Below are 25,134 nucleotides of genomic sequence, written 5' to 3'. Positions count from 1 at the left end.
GCTTGAAATGCACTTGAGGAACTGAATATTCAAATTTTTAATTCTATTTAACTTAAATGTGTATAACCACAAATGACTTATTGGCCACCATTATAACTGTTAAGACTGGTTTGACTCTGTTTCTTGTATCTCGGTTTCAATATTGCATTATCGTTGCTAAACTCAAAATATTTTTGACCTTGCTGGAAGCTATACTCAGTGAGGGAAGGCAGTCATAGTTTCTACTCTAGACTTACAATGTAAGGAAAGAAAAGGTCGGTTTTTAACCCAGAGATGCGCTAGATTATTAAGACTCTAGAGACTTGCCCATCGTGTTCCACAGTAAGCATGAGCGGGGCAAACAGGTACTGTGTCACTGTGTCAAAGGGGAAGAGGTGTTGCTTCTAGCAGAGTAGGGGACACGCAGAGCATAATTATAAGGTCAGTTCCTTGCACAGTGGAGGTCTGGCTCAGGGGCTCCCTGGAGCGGCTGCCCTCCCTTCTGTTAGAGGTGGCAAGGAAGTGAGGAGGCCACCGAGCCTCCTAGGGTCTCAGGCCACTTGGAATCTGAGCCCCCCCCCCCCCCCCCCCCCCCCCGTCCTGGACTGGAACTGGCATGGACACGAACGTACTTCTTACAATACTAACTGCACTCAACAAATGTGAAAACTGAAATCAGGTCTTAAATGGGTTTGATGAATCGGGGGAGGATAAACTATGGTTAGGAGCGTGGTCAAATTGTTAGGGACTCCCACAGACAGAGTGGGCGGAAGACCAGAAGAAAAAGAGGGAGGCCTCCCGTGGGGAAGGTCTGGGAAGACAAGGGCTCTCGGCAAGGTGGGCCCAGGGTGAGGTTCGGACCTCCACCGAGCTGCTGCTGGGTCGCTGCGGCCGGGGCACAAGATGGCTGCTGCTTCGCTGCGGCTTTCCGTGCAGGACCCGGGGGCTGGTGTTAGGTGCCGCAGGTCCGGGCAGCGGCAGGCAGCCCAGATGGAGTCAGCTGCGGGGAGGGCAGGCTGAGGAGAAGGGAAGACGGACCGTTGGAAGCAGGAGGGGAGAAAGGAAGCACGCGAGCGCGAAGAGCGCCCGCGGAGCCCTCGGGCCTCAGGAGTGGGGTCGACAACGACCGGGGGGGGGGGGGGGCGGGGGACGGGAAGTCAGGTGGCAGCCTCGGCCAGGGCAGCGGGACCGCGCGTTGGGCTACCGCAAAGCGGCGGCGCGCGCGCACGGGCCGCCGGGAAGTTGGGAGCGCGGCGTGCGGCGGCGCGCGCGCGCGCACGCGGGCCCGGGCCGCGAGCAGCTGTGGCCGCCCCGGTTGCCTCCCTTAGCCCGGTGTGCTCGGGACTCGGCGCCTCAGGAGGGAGCGGCCAGTGGGCTAGCATCTTGTCAGTGGGGTTCTGAGGCCAGGCTGCCGCGGCCACCTCTTTCTGGTGCCTGAGCCTCCCGGAGGGGCCGGGGCCGGGTCACGGCGGGCTGACTGGTCCCGGGGAGCTGAGACTGCTGGACCCGAAGGCGGAGGTGCACGTCCGGCGGTCGCCTGGCGCCGGGAGGAGGCTGAGGGGACCATGTCTGGGAGGAACTTCCACCTCTCCACCACCGAACGCGTCATCAAAGGTGCTGGGCGGGCTGGGCCCTCCTCGTCCACCCTCGGGAAACGGCCCTCGGCCGGGCGGTGGCGGGAGAACGGAGGGGGAGAGCCGAGGAGGGAGGGCGGCGGCGACCCAGGCTGCTTCCGTCCGGGAGGAGGAGGACCTGGAGGGGCTATGGGACAGAGGAGGGGGATCCCCTCCCCGCGGGGCCCCGGGCATTTTCTGTTGCGCCTTGACCCGTAGTTTGCTGGAGATTGCTGATTTATCTCCGGTCGAGCTGGACTTGCAGGTGGGGTGGGGATTTCTTCTGCCACCACCCCAAAGGGCCAGGATCCCCATCTTTTTAAAAAAGAAACAATTCCTTTTTTCTCGTCTTGTATCTGGTGAAGCCATCTAGAGTGGCGTGGGCAGGGACTTTAGCAGATTCTTCCAAGTAAGATCTTCTGCCGCTCCGCTCCCCGTCTTTAGGATCTGATTATCTCGCCCCTCCCCCACCTTTTTTAAAGGACGTTTACGCGTACCTTTTGGCCCACTTTCTAGAGATCATCACAAGTCACTGTTGTTACTAAAAGAAACAGTGTGGTGAAATAAATACAAATAAATCCATTTGGGAATGTGTTAAAGGGATTCACAGATCTCTTGACATGATGTTGGTGTTTTATTTTTTGGCCAAAGAGACTTGGAGAAGGATGTTCTCTGATTCAGAGGTCTAACCAAAACTAAACTGTTCCTTACTAATACTTGTGGGATTTTACATTGTTGTTTCTATTCTTAAACTAAGAATACTGGTTTAAACGTAACCACTAATTTATGCACTTTTGTTTAGCGTTAACACTTAACTACAACTCTTCTCGCCCGAGTTTTAACAATCGGTTTGATAGCACGATTTTATAAGAAGGGCGTATACCTCGACAAGCCGTGTTAGTGGCTTCTGGATAAAGGGGTTAGCTGTAAGAGGGGAATACTATTAAAATGCTCTTATTTTTTCATTTTGGTAATTGGAAGGAGAAAGGAAACTAAGATTGGTGACAAGAATGCATATATTTTTAAAGTGGAAAAGTCTCTTGAATGTTCAGTGAAGGGGGAGAATTTTAGCGTTTAACTTAGATTTTTCTCCCCCCTAAAACATGAATCATCATAAATGTTGATTTTCTACACTACATAATTCTAGTGTGTAACTTAGTTTTTTCCCCTCTAAAAAGCCAGGAGCATAAGTGATGATCATAAACATACACTACATAATGTTTAGTAAAGGTAATGGGTTTTTGAGATTTGTCAGTTTGTTTGGTTTTATTAAGGATCTAAGTGAATTGTTCATATAACTGACAGCCCTTTAACTGTTAAATATTTTGACCATTTTAATGTTAGTTTATATAGCATATAACCCATAAAAAGTATAAATCTTCTCTTAAGATAAAGAATATACTAAACATAACCTTTTTTGATGAATCAAGGTCAGTTGTGTACATTAATTTCTGTCCTGTGCTTTTAACATGGCTGGTGCATTCTGCCGAATAAGGGTGTTGGCAGTTTCTTCCTGTACCAAAATGACTCCTTACTGCTATACCATTTAATGCTTTTGTCTGTTTTTAGTTTATCTCCTCCAGGACTGTTTTCTATCTGTCAAAATATGCCCTTCTAATCTGCTGTTTCTAAGCTGAAGTAGGCAGGGAAACCAGATAAACCAGAATTGTGTGTCAAGTCAGAATAAATAGGATCTGAGCGAAGCTTAGTGGCAGTCCTCAAACCTTCAGGTATTATCAAATTCTGATCGCCATTGTTGCATGTAATTTCCATCATAAGATATAAAAGAGATGTTAAAATAACCCTCTTAGACCCTTAAAATATAAAAGTAAAGTAAAATAAAACATAGTTAAAAGGCAGGTGCTGTCTTAGTGCTAGGCGTGTTCATAGTTAAGAAAACACCCTCATAGTCTGTATCATTTAAGTTTGGTTTTTGGCGAACTTATAAATTAATGCATGTTGTATACTTATAAGATTAGTCTTAAATAAATGAAATATAGTGATTTCAAGCCCTTAGAAATGTATGGATTTATCTTGTATATAAAAACTTTAGTGTGGGGCACCTGGGTGGCTCAGTCTTTAAGCAGCTGACTCTTCTGAGGTGGTGAGATCGAGCCCCTCGTAGCACTCCGAGGTGAGCTTGGAGCTCTGCTTGGGATTCTCTCTCTCTACTTCTCTCTGTGACACTTCCTGGCTTGAGCTCTCTCTCTCTCTCTCTCTCTCTCAAAATAAATAAATAAACATTAAAAAAAAAAAAAAACAAAAAACAACCAAACACTTTAGTGTAAGAACTTGACCACAGCAATTTTGGCTTCTCTGTGACTTATGTTGCTTTTTTTCTGGGTTTTCCAGAGTTTGAAATAGTTGAGGTTTGTTCTAAGAAAGTAAGGTGTCACTGTATGTATAATATAGCTAAGATCCATTGTACTGGGTACTAAATCCTGATAGGATGTTATCCTGCCTGGCCAGAGTTGTCTGCAGTTATTCACAGCTGGAAATCTTTTTCAGAGGTGAGACCACACCAGAGTTATTTTTGGTTCTGTCATTTCCTGTTAACTTAAAAGTCTACTTAATTGTTTTGTTTGAACAAATCTTGGAGAAGAGTGGGTAGGTAGGAGGGAGTGATTAGTATTTTAAGTGTCCTTTGAAAAGCAACTTTCCTAAAATGAAGGACTAGGCTGATCATCAGAAAAACCTAGATTTTACTGTCTCTGGAACTTACTTGTAACCTTGAAACTTTCTCTCTCTCTCTTTTTTCTACAATCTCATCTGCATAGTAGGGTTAATGATACCTTCTTCGTCAGGCATCTGAGCCATGCAAATGATATAACTGACATGAAAAGCTTAAGACAAGGTAGTATTATGGGGGCCCCTGGGTGGCTCAGTAGCTTAAGCGTCTGACTCTTGGTTTCACCGCAGGTCGTGATCTCACAGATTGCCAGTTCAAGCCCCGTGTCAGGCTCTGCACTGACTGAGTGGAGCCTGCTTGGGATTCTCTCTGCCCTCTCTCTCTCTGCCCTTCCTCTGCTCGCTTGCACGCTCTCTCGCTCTCTCAAAATAAATAAATAAGCTCTCTCAAAATAAATAAAGACAAGGTAGTATTATGAAACATGATAGTAGTTTGATAATAAATCAGTTTCTACAGAAGTGGTAGGTAGAGAAATCGTTAACATTTGAAAAACACCAGAATTAGAAAGTATATGAAATTATAAGTTAGAAAACTGAAAATATCTCTTCTATAATTTATTATTTTATTTTATTTTTTTAAGGTTTTATTTTCAAATAATCTCTATACCCGATGTGGGGCTCAAACTTGCAACACCGTGATCAAAAGTCCCATGCTGTACTGACTGAGCCAGGCAGGTGCCCCATTCTCTCTTACAGTTTAGAGGGTATCTGTCTGGGTGGAGTCCCATGTGAAAGAAAGTGAAGAGAGACCAGTACAGTTCTGCCTAGTACTTTCTTGACAGCTGGTTTCTTCCCTAGCAGTTGAAGGTGTCTGGATCTAAATTTTTTTTAATGTTTTATTTACTCATGAGAGAAAGAAAGACAGAGCATGAATGAGGGAGGGGCACAGCGAGAGAGGGAGACACAGAATCCAGAGCAGGCTCCAGGCTCTGAGCTGTCAGCACAGAGCCCAACGCGGGGCTCGAACTCATGAACTGTGAGATCATGACCTGAGCCAAAGTCAGACACTCAACCGACTGAGCCACCCAGGTGCCCCAATGTTTATTCATTTTTGAGAGAGAGACAAAGAGCGTGAGTTGGGGAGGAGCAGAGAGAGAGGGAGATGCAGAATCCAAAGGAGGCTCAGGCTCTGAACTGTTAGCACAGAGTCTGACGTGGGACCTGAACCCACAAACCGTAAGATCGTGACCTGAGCCAAAGTTGGACGCCTAACCAACTGAGCCACCCAGGCACCCCTTTTTTTTTAATTTTTAAAGTAACAGTTCTGAGTGTCTCTAGAATAGTCCATGTGCATTGGGGTATCACTCCTGGTGACTGGTATCGAGAGCAGAAAACCCCAGAAACTCAAATGACTGAATTGTGAAAATCTTTCAGCTTGATTTTTTTTTCTTCCGGTTTCCAAGTTTCTTTTCCTGTTTGAGGGAATTTTTTTCTTTGACAGTGATTGTTATAAAAACAGTTTTTTCCCCTAGGCTGAATCTTTTCAGAAGCAGCAAGGAAATTTCACCAGGAATTACATGACAGATGTGGAGAATCCATTGTTGGTGGCCAAATGGTGTTTTACAGAAAAGTCTGACTTCTTTTCAATAAGATGCTGATATCTTGCTCCCATTCATTTGGAATTCAAGTATATTGTATATTCACAGAAAGAATTGTGTCCTTGGTAGCACACACTGGAGGCTACTGGTTCTTTAATATCCTGCCAATTGGAATAGTGTGGCTATGATTTCCTTACAGGATTTTAAGAATAGTATGGACAGAAATTGCTGTTTTCTCAGGTATACCCTGAACCCTGTTTCAGTTTCTGGTACCTATTCCTCATTTATTTCCACATCTCTTTGTCATCTCTTGCCTTTTTTTAAATTTTATTTTATTTTTATTAGGAGAATGGATTTACTAAGGTTTTTTTGTTTTTGTTTTTGTTTTTAAGTTTATTTACTTATTTTGAAAGACAGAGATCATGTGCACATGGGTGAGCAGGGGAGGGGCAGAGAGGGAGAGAGAGAATCCTAAGCAGGCTCCATACTGTCAGCACAGAGCCCGACAAGAGACTTGATCTCTGAACTGTGAAATCATGCCCTGAGCCAGAATCAAGAGTCGGATGCTTAACTGAGCCACCCAGGCACCCGCCAAGTTTTTTCTTTTCAATGTAAGCTCAATCCTGCTTATTATAACATTTGAAAGGCAGAAAGGGAAGAAAACAAAGGTGTCATATTCCTTCCCTGCAGAAACAAGTTCTCTTAATACTTTTCATGTATTTCTATCTGCTAGTGTATTTTGAATTCAAAGAAGAATGGATCACATATATTAAAGCTTGTACTTGGCAAATGTTTCATATTATTTTAACACAAATATTGTAATTTTACCTAAATACTCATGATGATCTCAACCAATATGAAAACAGTTTGAAAGTGCTTGTATTCATATTTTGGTCCTTTGTATTTTCAATCATTTGATACAGTGCCAACCTAGAAGAAACATTTTTAAGTATAAATATTTAATGTGGTCAAATCATATAGTACATATCTGTTGAATTTGTCAACACCATTTAAGTTATACTTAGTTTACCATTGTAATTAACAAGCCACCACAACATTTAAACACTGGAAATCTATGCTATTTGAGTTTCATACCTCTCAGTGGAAGTCTCAAACCTTGGAAAGGACATCTTAATGTAAACACTTAAATCTTCTTTGAGCAGGAATAAGGTGTTCTTTCTTACCTGTATGTTAATGGTTGTGATTAAAGCTTTATTTATAACACATGTGGTAATCTTTCTTCTATAAAGCAACATATTACCACTTTTAGTAAAGTTAAAAAAATGTTTTTGGGGACACCTGGGATTCTCTCTCCCTCTCTCTCTGCTTGGCATTCTCTCTCTTCCTCTTTCTCTGCTCCTTTCCCACTCTCAAAATAAATAAATAAAACTTAAATGTTTTGGGGGGCACCTGGTTATTTCAGTTGGTTAAGCGTTGACGTCAGCTCAGGTTGTGATTTCGTGGTTCATGAGTTCAAGCTGCATTGGGCTCCCTGCTGTCAGCATGGAACCTGCTTTGGATTCTCTGTCCACCCCCTCTCTCTGCCCCTCCCCTGCTCGTGCCTGTGTGCGCTCTCTCTCAAAAATAAACATTGGGGCATCTGGGTGGCTCAGTTGGTTAAGCATCCGACTTCAGCTCAGGTCATTATCTTGTGGTTTGTGAGTTTGAGCCCTGCGTTGGACTGTGCTGACAGCTCAGAGCTTGGAGCCTGCTTTGGATTCTGTCTCCTTCTCTCTCTGCCCCTCCTCTGCTCCCTGTCTTTCTCTCAAACAAACAAACAAACAAATAAATAAATAAATAAATAAATAAATAAATAAAGTTTTTGGATCATTTGAGTGAAAAATGCTAAGGATTCAGTAGTTAAGATGAATTAAAGAATTAATTGAAAACCTTTCTGAAGTGGTATTTGGTAATAAAATACTTTACCATTAAAGTAACATTTTGGGAAAAAAATAATTTTTAGACATATCTATGAGAGACAAAATTGTTCAGCTAATTCTTGGTATTTGTAGTCATTTTGGAGCTTTGCTGCTACTTAATTGGAAGGACTAATGGAAATAAAGGGGTGTCTGGTAATCATTATCATCCTTTGGTGCAATCATTAATAGACTATTATACTCTTTTAAAGTTTTCATGTTAAATTTTAGCTGCATTTTATTATTTTTTTTAAGTTTATTTTGAGAGAGAGAGCAAGCACATGTGGGGAAGGGGCAGAGAGAAAGAGGGAGAGAGAATCCCAAGCAGGCTCTGCATTATCAGTGCAGAGCCTGATGTGGGGTTCAAATTCACATAGAGCGAGATCATAACCTGAGCCAAAGTCAGACACTTAGCCAACTGAGCCACTCAGGTGCCCCTTAGCCACATTTTAAATTGCAAAACTGAGATGTAAAAATTTCAGCTCATCCTTGGTTGTATCTGACTTAGGTATTTTTATAATCTACCTAATTATTCAGATAACATGCACAGAGTACTTTTAGTTTTATTTATTTGATACAAACTAGATTTTTATCAAGAAATTTGTTTCTTGAGTCTTTATTATTAGAAAAGCGTACAACTTGGTAACTAGATCTCTAGACTGGTGACAGAAAGATACGCTGTATAAGCTGGCCAAGGCAATGTGCATTTTTTATGATCATTATTAGATTTATTGAATGTGAACAATTCATGAGATTTTGTGCAGTCTAGACAGTGTTAGCCCAACAGACTGAAACAAATAAAATAAATACTGGGAGAAAATTTAAGAATTTATTCAACAATTACCTATATAATCCTTGCTAAAAATGTTTAATCTGGATCCAGTTATAATAAACAATCAGACAAATCCAGTTTGTGGGATTTCTCTAAAACAACTGGTCTGAACTCTTCGAAAATGTCAAGGTGATAAAAAATATAAAAGGCAGAGAGACTATTATAGACGAAAGAAAATGAAAGAGAAATGACAAGTATATTGCCAAGCCTGGATTGGGAAAATAAAAAGCTGTACAGGCCATTTTGGAGACAACTGAGGAAATTTGAATATGAAGTATATAATAGATAATAACATGTCAGTGTTAAATGTCTGGATCTGATGATAATGGTATTGTGCTTATAAAGGAGAATGTTCTTATTCTTAGCCAATACCTGATGTAGTATTTATGTTGAAATGTCATGATGTCAGCAATTTGCTTGCAAATGGTTCAGAAAAAAAAATTATGTATTTGTTGAGAGAGAGTAAAAGTAGCAAAATGTTCACCATGTTGAAAAGGTAAGGAGCAAATGTGTATTCATTTAACTATTCTTTTACTTTTTTTTTAAGGTGTTAATTAAATTTTTAAAAAGCTTTTATTTATTTGTTTTGAGAGAGAGGGAGAAAGCCCGAGTTTGAACAGGGGGTGGGGCAGAGGGAGAGGGAGACTGAGAGTCCCAAGCAGACAAAGAATCCCAAGCAGGTTCTGTGCCCCCAGCGCAGAGCCCGACATGGGTCTCAAACGCCATCCAGGCGCCCCAAGATTTTATCTTTAAGTAATCTCTACACCCAGCGCGGCCTTGAACTCACAACTCACAAAAAAATCAAGAGTTGCACACTCCACCCACTGAGCCAGCCAGGTACCCCTGATCTTTTACTTTCTTATAGGATTTCAGTTTTTCAAAATACAAAGTTGGGGAGAGAAGGGCTTCGGAAAGGCTACCATCGTATTTAAGGATTCAGTAGTGTCTTAGGGAAAGCTTAAAAGAAGAAAATTTTAAAGTATATTATACCTGATGTGAAGTAGAGGTAACTTCTTTAGCAGAACAAGAGGTTATTGCAGTTACATAGGGTTTGGAAAAACATGCAGAAATGAGGATGGAGAAAAACAAAGTGTATTTGATTAAGGAGTAGACAGGGTGGGTAAAACTAGAAACCTCAAAGAATTGAAAGAGGTAAAACAAAAAAGAGGAAGAGAGATAGCTGAAAACTACTAGGGCAATTGATGGTGATTCTATTAAGGGAATAGCAAGATTATTTTGATGGCTGTATGTTTTTAAAAACCCAAAGCTTAATTGGCTTATAAATGTAACTCAGAATTATAGGTAATTGAGGGGCGCCTGGGGGCTCAGTCAGTTGAGTGTCCGACTTCGGCTCAGGTCATGATCTCACGGTTTGTGAGTTTGAGCCCCAGGCTGGGCTCTGTGCTGACAGCTCAGAGCCTGGAGCCTGCTTCGGATTCTGTGTGTCCCTCTCTCTCTGCCCCTTTCCCACTTGTATTCTGTCTCTCTCTCAAAAGTAAATAAAGCATTAAAAAAATTAAAAGAATTATAGACAATTGAAACATCGTACAAATAGAAATTGTGGAAAGTGAGACCTGTTTTAATTTTATTGAAGAGATTATGAAAAAAGTGGGAAAAGGTGGCATAGGGATAAAACAAATATTCAAAAGCACTAATAAGCAGAGGAGATAGAAAGGATTTTCTAAGTGTATTTCCCCATCCCTGTTAATCACACCACTTACCCATTTAGTCACTGGCTCAGATGACAAGCCTGGGAGTCAGGCCAGACCCTGTCCTGTCCCTTGCACTTCACATCCAGTTCTTCCAGACTCAGTTCTATGGACTTTTGGTTTGCACATAGCCTTCTACTTCATCTCCCTCTCTGACTTCTTGTTTATACCATTGCAGTAGCCTTGTGCTAGGGCATTTTAATCTAATGTTTATATTGCCATCATGATCTGTAGATAATGTAAAGGATTATTCTTATGCTTGAAATCCTTCATGAGCCTGTTCTGCCCACAGAATGAACTCTAAACTCTGTTGATCTATAGTTCCCTTCATGCTAAACTGTGTGTTACTTTCTCCTCTCATTTCATACCCCTGTTCCCAAACTTTACTACTGCTTGTGGTCCCTAGAATGCCATGAAATTTTATATCTGTGAATGGGTTCTTTGTATTATTTTTATATAGAATCTTGTGCCCCAACTTGACCAGCTCCTATTTCTCTTTCAAGATTTAGCTAAGAGGACATCTGAGAAGTGTTTTCTCTTTTACTAGGAGGCTGTCTAGAATAATGGTTTTTAGAACACGGGCTTGGAAGCCAGACATACTTGGATTCAAATGCTGCGTCTTTTAGTAGCAGTATGACCTTGGACCAGTCACTTAATCTTGTTTTTGCTCAGTTTATCTGAAGAAAAGGGATAATATAACCCACTTTACAGGATAGTTGTAAGGATTAAATAAACTCCACAAACAGTGCTGGGGGCCTAGTAAGTGCTCAATGTATGTTAGCTGCTATCATCATCATTAGAAGGGTTAGATACTGGGGCCCCTGGGTGGCTCAGTTTGTTAAGTATCCGACTCTTTTTCTTTTTTTAATATTTATTTATTTCTGGGGAGAGCGCAAGCAGGGGAGGGACAGAGAGAGGGGGACAGAGGATCTGAAGCAGGCTGTGCACTGACAGCCTGACAGCAGCAAGCCCAATGTGATGCTGGAACTCATGAACCAGGAGATCATGACCTGAGTGGAAGTGGGTCGCTCAACCAACTGAGCCACCCAGGTGCCCTGTGTCTGACTCCTGATTTTGGCTCAGGTCATGATCTCGCAAGTTATTGAGTTTGAGCCCTGCTTTGGGTTCATATATGTATGTGTACATATATTTGTGTACATATATGTATATATAAAAAATATATATATATATGAAGGGTTAGATATTGCTCCTGTGAACAGTCTCATTGCTTTTCAAATTTCTCTAAATATTTTTGTTATTTATTTACATTAAACTATTCTCTTCAAGGGCAAGAACTGTGCATTATTAATGCTGGATACAGTGCCTAGCACATAAATGCTTAGTAAATGTTTAAGTAAGTGAAAGCTTAAGAAGCTTATTTTATGGAAGATAGTGTAGAAAAGGGCACAGGCTCTGCTAATTACTAGCTCTGATACTTTTTTATTTATTTTCCTTGCTTGAAGTTTATTATTTTTAAAAAGAATTTTTAAAATGTTTATTTATTTTTGAGAGAGAGAGAGAGAGAGAGAGAGAGACAGAATGAGCGGGGGAGGGGCAGAGAGAGAGGGAGACACAGAATCTGAAGCAGGCTCCAGGCTCTGAACTGTCAGCACAGAGCCCAATGCGGGGCTCGAACCCATGAACCGTGAGATCATGACCTGAGCTGAAGTCTGATGCTTAACCGACTGGGCCACCCAGGTGCCTCTATTACTATTTTTTTTAAGTTTATTTATTTTGAGAGACAAAGCGAGCAGAGGAAGGGGCAGGGAGAGAAAGGGAGAGAGAGAATCCCCAGCATTCTCTGCAGTGTTAGAGTGGAGCCCCGATGTGGGACTCAAACTCATGAACCTTGAGATCATGACCTGAACCAAAATCAAGAGTCAGATGCCTAGCTGACTGAGCCACCCAGGTGCCCTTCCTTGCTTTGAGTTTAAAATGAGTGATAACAGGGGGCGCTTGGGTGGCTCAGTCAGTTGAGTGTCTGACTTTGACTCAGGTCATGATCTCACAGTTCATGAGTTTGAGCCCCACGACGGGCTCTGTGCTGACCGCTCAGAGCCTGGAGCTTGCTTTGGATTGATTCTGTGTCTCCCTCTCTGCCCCTCCCCTATTGTATGTAAAGCATAGTACCTCTAGTGGGTGCTTAATAAATGTTAGCTGTTCTTTATTAAAGGAGTTAATCTTGAGTCTTAGTGAGATTTGATAGCAGATCTGTTTGACTTTAAGTGGCATATGTGAAATGAATGTTTAAGAGTGTTGTATTTTATGTTTTCCAACTGTAGTCTCCTTAGGACTTTTGAAAGGATTTAAACCTAAAATGCTTGATAAGGAAATTTCCTTTGGGGCATCTGGGTGGCTCAGTAATTAAGCTTGTGCCTTTGTCTTGGATCATAATCTCAGGGTTCATGAGTTCTAGCCCCGCATCAGGCTTTCAGTGCAGATGCTGCTTCGGATCCTCTGTCCCCTTCTCTGTCTGCCCCTCCCTTGCTTGTGCTCTCTCCCCGCCTCTCAAAAATAAACATATAGTAAAAAAAAATAAGGAAATTTCCTTCTATAGCATAGGTAGAATTTCATAAATCATAAATTTATAAACGTATTTGATGAATTCCTACCACAAGAAACACATTTCTCTCTTAAGCTTAAATACAGTCTTGAAAAGTACTCAGCATATAATAGCTTCCCAAAAGCGTGACAGAGATTAGAAGTATGGAGCTTCCTAGGACTAATACCACCACGGAGAGCAGACATCTAAATGGTAGACTGTATCTGATATGAAATCTTTGCTTCCTCACTCTACAAATTGACAATCCTTTCAAGTTTAAACTTTGGACATTGATCAGTAGCCTAAAGAAGTAAGACTCAATTTGTGGTTTTTTTGTGTGTATCCATAGGTACATTGTGTTCTTGTGACCTAAGGGTTTGTGGAGGTTTAAAAATAACATAGGATAAAACAAAAAACTAAATAACATTAAAAGAAAAAACCATAAATAAAATAAGAGTTTCAGTGAATGGCCAGAGTAATAAAGGTAATTGGTAGATTTATCCATAAAAGGAAGCTAGTTATTTTTGACTATTGCATGCTGTTTTATTAAAAACTATGAATGTCACTATAAACTTAACTGTTTCTATCAGATTATCATTGATAGTGATTATTACTTAATTGGTTCTGGGAGGGCTGGTTCCTAATATTTTGAAAGTGTGCTCTGGGACTATCAGAGAATAGAGGGAATGATCTCAAAGAGCTATGTCAGATCATTGAAATAAAACTACTTGTTCTAGTAGGTTATGAAAGGATCTGAAAGCTACATATGACTTTCCGTAATAATACTTAACATAACCTCTTCAGTGGTGTTTAACTGGTTCATGATTGGAAAAGCAGGTGAGTAGATTAGGAACTAAGTCTACAAAAGTAGGGCAGGCTTGCTGGCTTAAAATAGGAATGAAAGCAGGGTTATTTGTAGTGAACAGAGATAGCTATTTGGGTAAATCCTGGTGTCTCATGGGGGTTAAGACCACACAATAATCTAAAAATAAAGCTTATAGGCCAATAGCTTTTAAGGTTTATATTTCATAGTTGCTGCTGGATTAAAGTGGTCATCACCAATGTTTTCTTTCTCTTGTATGCAGCTCTGCACCTGATATTAGGTATATTTACCTAAAAATATCATTTATGTAGTAGATCTATATTGTAGCAGGATATTGAACTGATTTTGCCTGTGAAGAGGCTGTAGAATTTCTTCAGTGTGCTTTAGAAACTTAGTTTAAAAATTTTATGAGGTTTTTGTTTTTAGATTATAGATTCATAGGATGTTGCAGAGAATGTACAGAGAGAGGTCCTACGCATCCTCCCCTAGGTCTCTGTCCTCCACAGTGTCAACATCCCACACTACCACAGCACTGTACCAAACCGAGAAATTGACATTGGCACAATTCATAGAGTTTATTCAGGTTTCACCAGTTATACATGTACCTGTGCACGCGTGCATGTATGTGTAGCTCTATGCAATTTTACTTTCGTAGACTTGCATAACTACCACCATGATCAGTGTAACTCACCACAAGACTCCTGTGTTACTGCCTCTTTGTAGCCACACTCATCCTCTTCAAGAAACTCAATATTGTTTGTTTATTATGTTCTTTAAAAGTTTTATTTATGGGGCACCTGGGTGGCTCAGTAGATTAAGTGTCCAATTAAATAGGTTAAGTGTCCAGCCTGATCTTGGCTCAGGTCATAATCTTATGGTTTTTGGGATTGAGCTCCCTGTGGGGCTCTGCGCTGACAACATGGAACCTGCTTGGGATTTTCTCTTTCCTTTTCTTTGTGCCCCTCCCCTGCTCACACTCTCAAAAATAAATACATAGATAAATACAAATTAAAAAATAAGAATTTCATTTATTTTAAGAAATTTGTGCACCCAACATGGGACTCAAACTCACAACCTCAAGATCAAGAGTCACATGCTCTTTTTTTTTTTTTTTTTTTTTTTTTTTTTTTATTTATTTTTTGGGACAGAGAGAGACAGAGCATGAACGGGGGAGGGGCAGAGAGAGAGGGAGACACAGAATCGGAAACAGGCTCCAGGCTCCGAGCCATCAGCCCAGAGCCTGACGCGGGGCTCGAACTCACGGACTGCGAGATCGTGACCTGGCTGAAGTCGGACGCTTAACCGACTGCGCCACCCAGGCGCCCCCACATGCTCTTTTGACTGAGCCAGCCAAGCACCCTTGTTTGTTTTAAATCATGTGTACGCTTGGTTGGATTAGGGTTTTTGATTCTGAGTTGGAAGCACTGTAAAAAATTTTTTATTGAAATACAGGTAATCTAACAACAACTGAATCATGGTAAAAAGCTAGGTTAAAATGTATCAGCAGGGATACCTGGCTGGCTGTCAGTAGAACATGTGACTTTTTTTTTCTTTAAGATTTTATTTTTAAGTAATCTCTACACCCAACGTGGAACTGAAACCTATATCCCTGAGATCAAGAGTCACATGCTCTACTGACTGAGCCAGCCTGGTACCCCAGAGCATTTGACTCTTGTTCTCAGGATCTTGAGTTCAAGCACCATGTTGGGCATAGAGCTTACTTAAAAAAAATAATATGTTAGCAATTTGAGAGCACTAAAAAGTTTCTTGGATGAATATATATAGGCTTAGAATGATGGTCCTCAACTAATCAGAATCAGCTCTGGCGCTTTAAAAAAATGCAGAAAAATGGTTTCTGTGGCCCCATTCTAGATAAGTCTAGAAAGCAGTGTCAAGTATAAAAATGTAAGTTCCAAAAAAAAAAAGTGAGTTACAAAAGGATGTACAGTATGATACTGTTTATATAAAATTTAAAATATACTGTGTTGTGTATAGATACAACAAATTATATACATGTGGGAAGGATATACAACTACTTAAATGTAGTAATAACCTCTGGAGAGGAAGGAATCGGATAAAGGTTGCTCAATTATATCTGCAACATTTTATTCTTTTTTTAAAAAATTTTTTTAATGTTTATTTTTGAGAGAGAGAGAGAGAGAGAGAGAGAGAGAGAGAGAGATACAGAGGGTGAGCAGGGGAGGGGCAGAGAGAGAGGGAGACACAGAATCTGAAGCAGGCTCCAGGCTCTGAGACGTCAGCACAGAGGCTGACGTGAGGCTTGACCCCACAAACCGTGAGCCGAAGTCGGACACTTAACTGACTGAGCTATCCAGGTGCTCCAAGCAACATTTTAGCTCTTAAAAATATTTGAAACAGATATGGCAAACTTAATATTTTAAATCTACATGTTAGGTATATGGGTAGGTAGCAACATTTGAATTATTAATATTATTTCCTATACCATTTTATGTAAAATTATTTTTGAAATATTTCATTAAAAATATCCATACAGGGGCACCTCAGTGCCTGAGTGGGTTAAGCATCTGACTCTTGATTTCTACTCAGGTCATGGTCTCACAGTTTGTGAGTTCAAGCCCCACATTGAACTCTGCACTGATAGTACAGATCCTGCTTGGGATTCTGTCTCTCTCTGCTCCTGCTCACGCACACTCTCTCCCTCTCTTTCTCTCTCTCTCAAAATAAATAAATACACTTAAAAAGATTTTAAAAAATCCATACATGCAGTATATTAGATGTCTGTCTGTCATTTCTTCCTTTCTGTCTTTTAGTATACCTTTTATTTTGGTGCCAAGAGTCGAGTGCTGCTATAACAAATACCTAAAAAGTGTGGAAGTGGCTTTGGAACTTTGAGAAGATCCAGCTCAAGTCTCAAGTTTCTGATGTCCTTCCTTGATTTCTGTAGCTACAGCTGACATCCCCTTTATATTCTTCCATGCTAAGAGCCTGTACCATACAATGTATTGTTTAACTGTTTTGTGTTCATATTAAATCTTGTTTTATGTGAATTCTTTTGCCTACTTAAATAGAACATGGGACACCTGACTGGCTCAGTCGGTGCAGCAGGCTACTCCTGATCTCAGAGTTGTGAGTTCAAGCCCCACGTTGATTACTTAAAAATAATCACTTAAAAGTGCAGAGATTACTTAAAAATAAAATCTTTAAAAAAAAATTTTAATGTTTATTTATTATTTATTTTTGAGAGAGAGAGAGAGAGAGCTAGTGGGGAAGGGGCAGAGAGAGACACACACACACACACACACACACACACACACACAGAATCCAAAGCAGGTTCCATGCTCTGAGCTGTCAGCACAGAGCCTGATGTGGGGCTCAGACCCACAAACTGTAAGATCATGACCTGAGCTGAAGTCAGATGCTTAACTGACTGAGCCACCCAGGTGCCCCAAAAATAAAATCTTTAAAAAAAAAAAAAAGTAGAGCATAAAGTGCTGCTATGTGTTAAAACTGTGTAATCTATAAATGACTTACACAATGTGAGCATGTAATAGGTGCCAGATAAATACTGAATTATTTAACTCAGAATATAACTACTTCCCTAGTATTTTTGAATTTTACTTAACGAACCCTTCCAGCTCTCTGTATCCTATAGATTTCAGAACTTTAGACTTTAGCAGATATTATTATCCAGTTCCAGGAAGGCTAGCTATAGAAACCTAGATCTATTCAGTTATTGAATGTTTTGTGTTTTACTATCATACAGTCTTTCAGCTTTTACAAGGATGACACTGGATAATTAGACTTGAATTGTAAATTGCAGATGAAGGTAAAATGCCAGAGTTTCATAAAGAAACAGGAGAGATTTGGTGATTGTATCCAATCTTTCCTAGCTCCAATTATTAGGAAGAGAGATAGTGAATTCTTCTAAGTTAGCTACTTTTAAAACAAATAGCAATAGTAGGTAGAATGATAAGAGTATAAAATGCTTCATTATTATGAAGAACAGTGCAATCTTAGCATGTGTAGACTTTACATATTGAAGTTGACGCTAGCAAGGTAATTTTAATAATTTTTTTTTAAATCTCTGTTCTCTTTTATAATAGAGCCACAGATTGCTTAGTACTCCTTATGCAATCCCGGTGTGAAGTTGTTACTAACAACATTGGAAGTTCTGAAGTTTTTGAATGATTTTGTATATTTGTCTGAGAATTAGGGTGGATTCAAGATGACCACTAATAATCACTTTATTGTCACTCACTTTGTTGTGTGGGCTTTTTTTTTAATGTAAAAGAGACAGTTATAGCTAATTTATCTAGAATTGTGTATAATCTTTTTGTTTTCCATGAGAGTATGTTTTGTGTATTTGTTGTGTGTTATGCCTACATAGTTCTCATTTGGACTTACACTTTAGTGGCCACTTGGCTTATTTTCATTCCTTCTCATGTTATATCATGTTGATTTGTATATTAAGAAAAAGTATTAGAGATTATTTGGTAAAGCAGTGTAGCGAAAGAGGGAGAAGAGCTTACTTAGGCTCTGGACTCCGCTGACATGGGATCAAGGTCCAGCTCCTCTAGTTGCTAGTTGTGAGGTCTTAGACAAATTTTCTAACTTCCTAAGCCTTAGTTGCCACACCTGTCAAAAAGAGAAAATAATACTTCATAGAGTGTTATTAGGTTAAATGAGAGTATATATAAAGCACATAGCATAATGCCTGTTGTGTAGTTAGCACACAAACAGTAAACATCATGGTCATTATTATTATTGCAAATCCAGTTAAGAAAATTGAAATCTAAAACCTATATTGAAAAGGCTTTGTGGATACTGTAGTTTTAGCAGTTTAGCACAATATAAATAAGTTAGCATCAGATATTTTTTAGCAAATTGAATGTACTTTTTTTTTTTTTTAAAGCAAATTGAATGTATGAATTATAAGAGTAACACATCATTAGCAAGTAGGGTATATCCCAGAAATGCAAAATTGGTTTGAAAATCATTCAGTGTAGGGGCATCTGGGTAGCTCAGTTGGTTAAATGTCCGATTTTTGACTCGGGTCATGATTTGTGACTCATGAGTTTGAGCCCCACGTCAGGTTCTCTCCTCTCAGCACAGAACCCACATGGGGTGTAAAGATTGCCTGCAAATAAAATGTTAAAAACATAAGTAAAATAAAATTTTGCCTGGAGTTGAGGCATCTGGCCAGCTCAGTTGGAAAAACAACGCAGCTCTCAATCTTGGAGTCGTGAGTTCAAGCCTCCCATTGGGTTCAAAGATTACTTAAAAAATAAACATTGCTTAGAGTTGAAATGCCTTTTAAATAGGGAAAAAAATATCTGCTCTTTATTGCTAGCTTTAATATCTGGGTGTGTTTTTAGTGATCTTTTATACTTCCCTGCAAATCACAGAAAAAGAGAAAAAGAAAAATGAGCAAAGGATACAATGTTTATAGATAATTTATAAATGAGTACATTTAAATGGCTGATAAACACGTGAGCTTATAATGAACAAAGATACTTGTTGCTACATTATTCATAAGAGCAAAGAAAATTAAAAAAAATCTGCAATGTTTAATAAAGCAGATTAGTTAGGTGAATTATGTTATCTCCATGATGCAGTCTGAAAATTATAGAAGAAGATTTGTTGTTATGAGAAGATTTTAGTAGTTTACTACAAAATTTAACAAAAGACAGATTACAAGATTGTATAGTATAACTGTTTATAAAATAATATATTTAAATATTTAAAATGTTAAGATATATACCAAAATTTTAAATGGTTATCTTTGACATTCTAAGAGATTTGTTTTTGTCTTGTGGTAGTTACTGTTTTTTGTGCTCTTTAGTCTTAAAAAATTCTTTTGCATTGAGTTATAATGTAGTATCTTTGATTTAAAGAAATCTTCAAAGAGTAGTTTGAAGGTTGATAATTGATACTACATGGGTATTCATTATGCTGTTGAACATTTTATAAGAAAAATTTGCTGGGACACCTGAGTGTCTCAGTCAGTTGAGCATCTGACTCTTCGTTTTGGCTCAGGTCATGATCTTCCGGTCCAAGGGATTGAGCCCTGTGTCAAGCCAAGCCCCAAGTCAGGCTCTGCACTGACTCTATGGAGCCTGCTTGGGATTCTCTCTCCCTCCCTCCCTCCCTCTCCGCCCCTCCCCTGTTTGCTCTCTCTCACGTTTTCTCACTCTCTCAAAATAAGTAAATAAACTTAAAATCTTTAATAAAAAATAAATTTTACTTATTTTGAGAGAGTGAGAGTGCAATAGAGAGTGGGGGAGGGGCAGAGAGAGAGGGAGAGAGAGAATCCCAAGCAAGCTCTGTGCTGACAGAGTAGAGCCTGACGCTGGGCTTGATCTCACAAACCCCGAAATCAAGGGTCAGTTGCTTGGGGTGCCTGGATGGCTCAGTTGGTTAGGCGACCAACTTCGGCTCAGGGCACAATCTCCCAGTCTGTGAGTTCGAGCCCCACATCAGGCTCTGTGCTGACAGCTCAGAGCCTGGAGCCTACTTCAGATTCTGTGTCTCCCCCCTCTCTCTACCCCTCCTCTGCTCTCTGTCAATAATAAATAAACATTAAAAAAATTTTTTTAAAAAAGAGTCAGTTGCCCAACCTACTGACCCACCTAGGTGCCCTGAGATTTTGAATTTTGACATAAAGATCTATTGATGATATACTGATGATCTGTTAATGTTCTGTAATCCCTCTTAGCCTTATAGAAACAGGTAGTGAGTTTTCCTGTCTGCTGACAGCCAGCAATACTATGATTCCTGGATGAATTGTTACTGATTGTATATTGGTAGTGTAACTGTTGGTTGACTCATTTATGATAAGAGTTATATATATTTGTAGATTCTCATTTTATTCTTTTAAATAAATAATATAATAACATGGTATAAAAATTTTTAAAGGTATATAGCAAGGGCGCCTGGGTGGCTCAGTCAGTTAAGTGACCAACTTTGGCTCAGGTCATGAGTTTATGGTTTGTGAGTTCAAGCCCTGGGTCAGGCTGTCTGTGGACAGCTCGGATTCTGGAGCCTGCTTCGGAGGCCCTGTCTCTTGTTCTGTCTCTTGCTCTCTCTCTCTCTCAAAAAAAAAAAAAATAATAATAATAATAATAAAGGTATACAGCAAAAAGTCTTCTTCCTATTCCCAATTCTGGGCCCCCAGTTGCCTGCCTTGGGAATGTTAAAGCCCATGGCCAACGACCACCAGGAACATATCTGTAATCAAAAATAAGTTCACATGTATTTAGCTTGCTACAGCAAGGAATGACACACACCAGAATAACTGTGGGGCATCTCAGAAGGAGGCAGTTAGCAAAGAAGATACACAGGGTTTTAGGAGCTGAGGTTAGTTATAAAGTGATTTTAGGGCGGAAATTAGTTTCAGCGGGGATTGGCTAAAATCTGTAATTTAGGTGAGTTGCTGGAATAGGCAATGGTTTTATCTTTAGTACACAAGAGTCCCTGAGAAGTTATAGCTAGATCACTTTGACTATGGTATTGGAACATAATGAGCTAATGTTTAAAGAAATCTGAGCTAGGATAGTATGTGATGCACATTGTGGTTTGGTTTGGTTCGGTTCAGTTTATCTGTTTTATAAGTCATGGTGTTTTTCAGAGTGTTTGTGAGCACTTTGTGGTTTCTCTTTCAATTCTTAGTCTCTGCTTTTGATCATTTTTTTCTAAGCTGGAGGATTTAACTTTTAGGGGAAGTGATCAGTCAAGATCTATATCATTGTTAGGTAGGTTGTGAATGTTTATCAAGCTTTTGATGGTAGGAATTTTGACCTCTGTAAACACCACAACCCTGTTCTGTTTCTTAGATGATCATGTGTTAAATCATCTGGCATGATAATATCTGACTGTAGCATTTAAGACCCTGGAAATCACACATACATGGTTTCTGCAACAAACAAAACCTCAAACGAGTTACTATTAAAGTTTGAAATAATGTCCTATATGTACCATTATCTATTTGGATCTTCCTTTAGTAACCAAGTAAATTTTTCTGCTTTAATTTTGAATGTGGATTATTTGCCTTACCAGTGTCTGAAGAATTCGTCCTTTATGTAAAAGTGATTGTCAAGGATAAAGGTGTTGGTAGTACTAAGAATAAAGGACAGGGTGTTTGTTGACAGTCTGGAATCTTTTCTTTTTCTTTATTTTTTTAAAATGTTTATTCAGTTTTGAGAGACAGAGAGAGATTGTGAGCAGGGTAGGGGCAGACAGAGAGGGGAGACACAGAATCTGAAGCAGGCTCCAGGCTCTGAGCTGTCAGTGCAGAGTCCAGTGCAGTGCTCAAACCCACGAACTGTGAGATCATGACCCAAGCCTAAGTCGGACGTCCAACCGACTGAGCCACCCAAGCGCCCCTCTTTTTTTTTTTTTTTAATATTTTATTTTTTTGAGAGAGAGAGCAAGCGGGGGGCGGGGTGCAGAGAGGGAGGAAGACGGAGGATCTGAAGTGGGCTCTGTGCTGACAGCAGAGAGCCTGATGCAGGGCTTGAACTCATGAACTGCAAGATCATGACCTGAGCCAAAGCTGGACGCTTAACCTACTGAGCCACCCAGGTGCCTGACAGTCTGTAATCTTGAACCAGCAGAGAAGAAAATAGCCATGAGGATAAAGGGCAAAATCATGCAAAGTACATGGTAATCAGTGGCTTCTGAGCATCTGAGAAGTTGTGTTCTGATGATCTTGGAAATAAGTGGTCTGTTCACATTGTTGTCTTCTTTTGGATCAAAACTGTTCTGAAAACCCAGATTCGGCCACAAGGTCTGTCTGCAGCAATGATGTCAGCAGTACATGTAATTCATTCTCTGCAGCATCAATAGTTGTAAGTGCATGATGCATACCTTTATAGAAGTTCTTTCGATATATCTCCACACAGTTCAATACTTGATCTTAGATTATAGATGGCAACTTTAGGTGAATGTAAGGAAAAAGCAGAAACCACTTGTGGATATTGAGCTATAGGCTTTAGTTAATTTATTATATTAACCAGCATTGTTAACCAGAATCTTCTACTGATGTATGTAATCAGTTTTTTTTTTTTAATGTTTATTTATTTTGAGAGAGAGAAAGAGAGAGCAAGTGCATAAGCAGGAGAGGGGCAGAGACGGAGAGGGAGAGGGAGAGAGGGAATCCCAAGCAGGCTCTACAGTGTCAGCATAGAGCCTGACATAGGGCTCGATCTCACCAACTATGAGATCATGACCTGAGCTGAAACCAAGAGTTAGACACTTAACTAACTGAGCCACCTGGGTGCCCCCATAATCAGTTTTATAAGGAGTTAGTCACTGATTATCCTGAAAGTAAGAATGTGCTATGCCAAATCTCCAGGCCTTTTATTTACCCTATAAAATGTATCATGAATTTCACCAGTACAAACTTATTTAAGCCTCGAGATACAATCTGTGTAGACAGCTGTTGTGTCAGTCTTTGTATATGAAGGTTTGTTTCCTATAACCTGAAAGATACACAAATATTGAAGCATATTTTACTCACACATGATTAACTTAGGAAGGTTGAACTCTTTATCAGGTTTTTTTTTTCTTTTAACCCAGTTTTAATAAAGCGAAAAAGCTCTCATAATAGTTTTGAGTTAATTAAAAATTGGAGAATGCCAAACAAAGCTAATAATTTCTGTAATCCTTTAAAAACATTTTTAATAAGATGAAGGACCAAATCTTTATGTTGCCTAATGATCATTTAGCATAAACCCAAAGATGTCATAGGTGTCAGAAGCATCTTAACAGTTTTATTATTCTGAATTTGGAGAAGAAGAAAATCAAAGAGAATTTTCATTTGACAAAAGTAAGTCATGACTATCCAAAGAAACAGTTATAGGCAGTTTTTAATTTATTTTATTTTTTAATTTTTTAAAAGTAATCTCTACCTCTAATATGGGGCTCAAACTCAAGTCCCCAGGATCAAGTCTCCTGCTCTATCGACTGAACCAACCAGGTGCCCCCAGGCAGTATCTTCAAAAACAGCGATAAATGACAATTAACTTTTCCCTAAAAGTAAGGAACTTAAAAAAAAAAAAGATTTATGACTAGACTATTTCAAAAAGCAGAGAGAGTTAACAGAATATTTTGATGATGTAAGGGATGTTTTATCTGGGCACAAAACATTTGCTTTTTTTTTTTTTTTAACAAAGCAAAGCTATTTATTTATTATATTTTTTAATGTTTATTCATTTATTTTTGGGAGAGAGAGAGGACGGGGCAGAGACAGCGGGAGGGAGAGGGAGAGAATCTCAAGCAGGCTCTTTGCCATCAGCACAGAGCTGAACATTGCTGTAACGCATGAACCGTGGGATCGTGACCTGAGCTGAAACCAAGAGTTGGACCCTTAACTGACTGAGCCACCCAGGAACCCCTAATTTTTCTTTTTTAACAAAATGAAAATTAAATTCTAGATTTAGTCTATTATTCATGAAGAAGCTACATTAAAAGGATTTATAAGGTTTTATTTTTTTATGATAAACCTCTCATATTTGACCAATTTTTGTCAAAAATTTTAATATATTTCTCCCTTCACATTCTTTTTTTTGTAACTATTACAAACCCGGACAAATAAAGTGTACTTATTCTTAGACCTTCTTCCCTGACAGTGTATTGTCAAATTTGTTTCTCAGTAGATTCTTTCACATCTTGGTACAACCAGAAATTTCTCTTTTTTTCCAGTTTCATGGAGATACAATTGACATATAACATGCATAATTTTAAGGTATGCAGTGTGTCGATTTGATACAGCTATATATTTTGGAAAATGATTACCACCATAGGATTAGCTAATGACATATAACACCACATAATTACCTTTTTTTTTTTTTTGTGGTAAATCATACATTACTTATTTAAGACAAAGTTATCCTTTTTATTTCTAGATAAACAAAAGCATTTCTGATACTATGCATTCATATTCTCTTGTCTTCACACACATTCTTTTATATTACTCCAAAATCACTGTAACTGCAAGACAATATTAAAGTGAGAAGGAAACTCTGGAGGTGTTAGGAATTGCTCTCACTGAGTAATCTCATAGCTTCCCAGAGAGTTAAAATTTTTAAGGGCTTTTAATTGTTTCTTAAAGATTAATCTTGAAATTCTTTCTAGGGTGATGCCAACTAGCCTTTTCCAGGTTTTGCATCTTGTAGGCACATCAAAGTATGGACTAATTGATTTGGGAGGCCTACGCAAGGCTGATTTTTTTTTCAGTAAACTTTCTGCTTTTTACCCTGGGGTTTGGGAATTCTTTCAGGGAGGCAGTTTTAGAATTTGAATTGCATTTAAAGAATGCAAACCATTGGATATCAGAGTTCTGGTTCCCTTTTTCTTTCGAGGTGCCTCTCAAACAATCTTGTTCATGTCAAAATTTCCCCAAGAAGACATTTGTAATTCAGAATTTTTCCTTCGTGAAATTATTGTTGAGTTATATTCATAATCTGAAAACAGGAAAGAAGTAGATAGAGAAAGCACAGAGTAGGCGTGGATT

The 25,134-nt window shown here is 39.4% G+C and overlaps 1 protein-coding gene across 6 annotated transcripts in view; it reads left to right on the top strand.

The window, feature by feature from the left end:
* Positions 1-1,215: 1,215 nt before the first annotated feature.
* Positions 1,216-25,134, top strand: part of PPP3CC (protein phosphatase 3 catalytic subunit gamma) — a 106,537-nt gene continuing 82,618 nt past the window's right edge. For 3 of the 6 annotated variants that reach the window (XM_043561981.1, XM_043561947.1, XM_043561940.1), the window contains exon 1: positions 1,248-1,593. In XM_043561981.1, coding sequence (XP_043417916.1) covers positions 1,545-1,593 — 49 coding nt within the window. In that variant the 5' untranslated portion in view covers positions 1,248-1,544. Of the gene's footprint in view, positions 1,594-25,134 lie in introns of all 6 variants that reach the window. The other 3 variants (XM_043561972.1, XM_043561955.1, XM_043561963.1) reach the window with 3 other exon arrangements.

Source organism: Prionailurus bengalensis, chromosome B1 (assembly GCF_016509475.1).
Source record: "Prionailurus bengalensis isolate Pbe53 chromosome B1, Fcat_Pben_1.1_paternal_pri, whole genome shotgun sequence".
Taxonomy (NCBI): Eukaryota; Metazoa; Chordata; class Mammalia; order Carnivora; family Felidae; genus Prionailurus; species Prionailurus bengalensis.
The sequence above is the reverse complement of the archived record's forward strand: the minus strand, read 5'-3'. Positions and strand labels throughout refer to the sequence as shown.